This window comes from Montipora foliosa, chromosome 8 (assembly GCF_036669935.1).
Source record: "Montipora foliosa isolate CH-2021 chromosome 8, ASM3666993v2, whole genome shotgun sequence".
Classification (NCBI taxonomy): domain Eukaryota; kingdom Metazoa; phylum Cnidaria; class Anthozoa; order Scleractinia; family Acroporidae; genus Montipora; species Montipora foliosa.
The window spans coordinates 48,226,896-48,229,395 of record NC_090876.1 but is presented as its reverse complement, the minus strand read 5'-3'; the positions used below and the strand labels follow the sequence as shown (position 1 = coordinate 48,229,395).

General features: G+C 39.7%; 1 protein-coding gene across 1 annotated transcript in view; it reads right to left on the bottom strand.

Moving 5' to 3' along the window:
- The window catches only part of LOC138013012 (uncharacterized), a 39,640-nt gene that overhangs the window by 23,287 nt on the left and 13,853 nt on the right, over positions 1-2,500 (bottom strand). The window contains exon 5 of the mRNA XM_068859973.1: positions 1,060-1,199. Coding sequence (XP_068716074.1) covers positions 1,060-1,199 — 140 coding nt within the window. The remainder of the gene's footprint in view (positions 1-1,059; positions 1,200-2,500) is intronic.

Below are 2,500 nucleotides of genomic sequence, written 5' to 3'. Positions count from 1 at the left end.
ATGCTAACACGAAGAATGAAACTTCATTCAACTTAAAATTATTCAAGGAGTTCCTTGCAAATTAAAGAAGAAATGCGAAAATTGAAGAAATTGAGTCCTGCCGCCGAGCTACAAAAATTTGCGATAAACTTTGTGCTCGTTGTAAGAAAGAAAAATGGTGAGTAAAACAAACGTATCTATATAACAAAAAGAAAATTAGACAGTGGCTTGAAGATATGAATTTTATTTTCTCATGTTAAAAACATGTTTTAACACTCGAAATAAAATTCACACCTTCGCGCCGCCGTGTAATATCCTCCTCTATTTCCATACGTATTTAACAATTATTCAATGAGCGCGCGTTGGATATGAGATGGTAAATAGCCAACGAGGCGCGTAGCGCCGAGTTGGCTATAACCAACAGTCTCATATCCAACAAGCGCGAATGGAATAATTGTTTTATTAAATTCTGTAAACTCCAAAAGTTTGGAAGTACGAAATACGAGCGAAAAAAGCCAGAAAATCCGAGCGAAATCGAAAAAACTTGATGAAGATGCGCTGTTGTGTAATACCTGGTGATCAGACGGGCGCAGGCTCATCACAGAAACATTTCTTACTTTTTCGTGTACTTCTAAACGTCGGAATTGATCCAAACTTTCCACAAAAAACCTTTTTTTTATTCAGAGAGAAATTTCGCTTTCCGGCGAAAATAATTTTAGCTTAGCAACGCTTAGCGCAATCATTTGCCAAATAAGGTCAAACTAAGGTATATGAGCTGATAACCGAGTTTGAGTCAACCAATCAGAGCACGAGAAATGCATTAACCGAGGTTGAGAATTTAATAATTTCTATTATTCTATCCACCCTTCTGGGATACAATTGGCATAATGGCTTTCAAGTTTCCATAATAGCTCAGTGGTTATCGCCGGAAAGGACGAGTCATGTCCAAGCGTAAACATCTTCAAGCTTGGAAACGACTTGGCTTTCAGACACAGTAAAAGATTCAAATTTCTCAGTTCTGAGACTTATACAGGGAACTGGAGTCACAAGACCAGAACTTTTTCTGGGCTGTTAGCTTACTTCTTCATGAGGAATCCCATGACTATCATTTGACGTCTGTTTCCCACTGTTCACAGGCTTTTGTGGTTTCAGACTGCGACAATTTTTTACGTTCACTTCCTGCCATCTTCCTTGTTCGTCACATCGACGAGAAATATTACCTATAATGAATTGCATTTATGAAATGAATAATTGTCAGATTCAATAATTTGAGAATGCTCACATCACCAAATAAATCTGTATTCGGTAACTCCAAATTTAGTTTCATGAGCCCTCCATTAAGTACCTCTGTTCGGAACTGAAAGTTTCTATTTTTGTCGGGTTTGAGGACCCTGGGTCCCAGTGATGCAGGGGCTCGGGACACCCCGCATAAAATTTTCCATGTGCTCGTGTGTTTATGTTGAATTCGTTGTGTCGCGTAGAAATTGTAATCCTTGTTGCGTTTGAAGAATAAATCGTTGAATACATGGTCCTTCGAATCGGAGAGATTCTGACAGATTTGGATGAAGAGTTGGTCTTCGCATTTGGAGCGATTGGCGCTGTTACCTTGCAGGACTACCTTGATGAATTTGTGGAAGCTCTGGTTGACTATAAGAACATTGTGATCATTCAAGGTTAGTCGAAATGTCTGAAGAGTTGGAAGCTATTAAGAAGAAACGAAAGTTCTTGAGACAGTCCGTAACGGACACTTTGAAGTCTGTCGAAGAAGCGCTATCAGTGCAGGATAATCATGCTATGATTCAGGTTTTGAAAGATAATATTGCTAGTAAATGGAGCGATTTACAAGATGTGCAAGCCACAATGTGTACTCTGTTAGAAGACGAACAAATCGACACAGAGTGTAGCAGTCATAATGACTATGAATTGCGTGTTATTGAATACATGTCTAAAATGACGAAGTATCTGGAATGTAAATCTGTCTCTGAGATGAAAACGGATAGCAGTGCAACCGTAACCCCGCAGTCATGCCCTCAGGTACAAGTTAAGCTACCGAAGATTGATCTGCCTACCTTTGATGGAAACGTTTTATGTTGGCAACCTTATTACCAGTCGATCAAGGTCTCCGTGGTTGATAATTCAGCCTTAGCAGAGGTACAGAAATTAGAATACTTGATGAGATCATTAAAGGGTCCAGCTGCCGAAGCAGTGAAGGGATTTGCAGTGGTACAAGAGAATTACCAGCCAGTTTTGGAAGCCCTGAAAGAAAGGTTTGGTCATCCAAGATTGATCCTCGATGCACATATAAGATCCCTAATTCATTTACCGCGTTTAAACTCTGATGATGCATTGTCTATGCGTAAATTCTATGATCAAGTGGTCGGGCATGTTCGGTCTGTTGAATCCATGGGTGAGAAATTCAATTCTGAAACTTTAGCTCCGGTTCTTGTACCCCTAATTGTGGACAAGCTGCCAAAAAGAGTTGTTGAAAGGTGGGAACTTGAACTTGGTAATTGCAAAGCAA